Below are 1,447 nucleotides of genomic sequence, written 5' to 3' on the forward strand. Positions count from 1 at the left end.
AACACATAATTTTTTCTTGATGAAAATTTGAGGCCCCAAAAATTGGGGGGCCTAAGGCATGTGCCTTAAATTTATCAAGCAAGAGCTGGCCCTGCCCTTGGAGACTCGAACCACCTTAGGATTGGGGGTGGAGGTGCTTACCATCCGAGTAATCCTCTTGTCGGAATAAGAGTTGGAATTGATCTTTGGTGGAAAATATCTATTCTTTGGAAAGAAAACTTCAAGAAATTGAAGATGGCTTAGAAAACATTTTCCTAATACCAAAAACACCCATAATGAAGAAATTGGGGGCAAATAAGAAGAACCAAATTTTTAAGGAAGAAGTCTCACATGCTTTGTACATGACAGAAACCATCAGGGGTAGAGCAATTGCAGGTTACATTGTTGACATACATCGATATCTTGTCAATTTTTGGTGTAGTCCAATTTGTATTGCCATCACAAGGATTCAAATCAAAATCCCAGTCCTTTTTATCCATCTGCTCCGCTATTTCTTTTAGAGCATTCTCTGCAAAACCATAAAAGTAGTGTACAGTTTTTTAAAAAAAAAGACTTATCAGCTTAAATGGAAACCATGAAATCTTCATCTGGGGTTGCAACAAGAACTCATAAAAATGGATTTTTTCTGTAAAGATTCAAACTTTATATGCCAAGAATGCGAGAGATTACTTTCTTGTTGAGGAAGAAGACGACTGTAACTTTGTGCTTCAATGATTTGTACTAGAGAGCAGAGGACTAAGATAAGCAGATAAGAAGAAATACTGAAATCATGTAATAATGCTGACATTTTCCTTAATGCTCCAACCTGCAAAACTTGCAATACACAAAAATAACAAATAGATATGTATCTCTTATCAACACGGTTGCTTTGCATTGATTACATTGTTTTATTCTTAATTAAATATTTTGAAATTTCAGCTTTGAGTATGTAAAAAATTTTAGTGAGAGCGTTACCCTTTAAATTAAATAAATCTTGCGGTGTTAGATCTAAATTTAATTTAGAATTTTAATATAAATTCCGAACACAGCTTGAAAAAACAAAAAAAAAAAATATTTATTTTAGATTATGATGTTTTTTTAAAATACAATCTTCAATAATTTACTGTCATACAAATTAAACGAAAAAGAAAGGAGGAGTGTGAATTGATAGCAAGTTGTGTGGACAAATTTGTACGTAACGTTTCGATCATTAAGTTTCATTGAAATCAAACGAACAAATTTAAACCGAAGAGTACTACTTGTAGCTTGTAGCTCCAAAAACTAAAGGACCATCCCTAATATGTCAGCTGTACTAATTAATGAACTGAAAAATTAAACACCAGATTTAGATATTTATCTTCCTCATATATGACAGCTAGCATTCTTGAGTGATAAGTGCCATTTTATGTAACATTTATTTAATAGTTATCTTAAAACATGAGATTTTTCTATATTTGAAAATAATTTT

The 1,447-nt window shown here is 32.0% G+C and overlaps 1 protein-coding gene across 1 annotated transcript; it reads right to left on the reverse strand.

The window, feature by feature from the left end:
- Nucleotides 1-285: 285 nt before the first annotated feature.
- On the reverse strand, nt 286-814 carry LOC125844785 (probable LRR receptor-like serine/threonine-protein kinase At1g07650). The gene is made up of 2 exons (XM_049524118.1): nt 670-814; nt 286-508 (listed from the first exon to the last, which is right to left on the reverse strand). Exons 1-2 carry the CDS (start codon nt 785-787, stop codon nt 327-329), a joined length of 300 nt encoding a protein of 99 aa, XP_049380075.1. The 5' UTR covers nt 788-814; the 3' UTR covers nt 286-326.
- Nucleotides 815-1,447: the final 633 nt, after the last annotated feature.

This window comes from Solanum stenotomum, chromosome 11 (genome assembly GCF_019186545.1).
Source record: "Solanum stenotomum isolate F172 chromosome 11, ASM1918654v1, whole genome shotgun sequence".
In the NCBI taxonomy this organism is placed as follows: Eukaryota; Viridiplantae; Streptophyta; class Magnoliopsida; order Solanales; family Solanaceae; genus Solanum; species Solanum stenotomum.

Excerpts from the sequence above, each read along its gene's own strand:
- LOC125844785 (XM_049524118.1), bottom strand. The coding sequence starts at position 787 with ATGTCAGCATTATTACATGATTTCAGTATTTCTTCTTATCTGCTTATC. Across the intron at positions 509-669 it reads TCTTCTTCCTCAACAAGAAA|AGAATGCTCTAAAAGAAATA; the intron begins GTAATCTCTCGC and ends ATGGTTTTGCAG.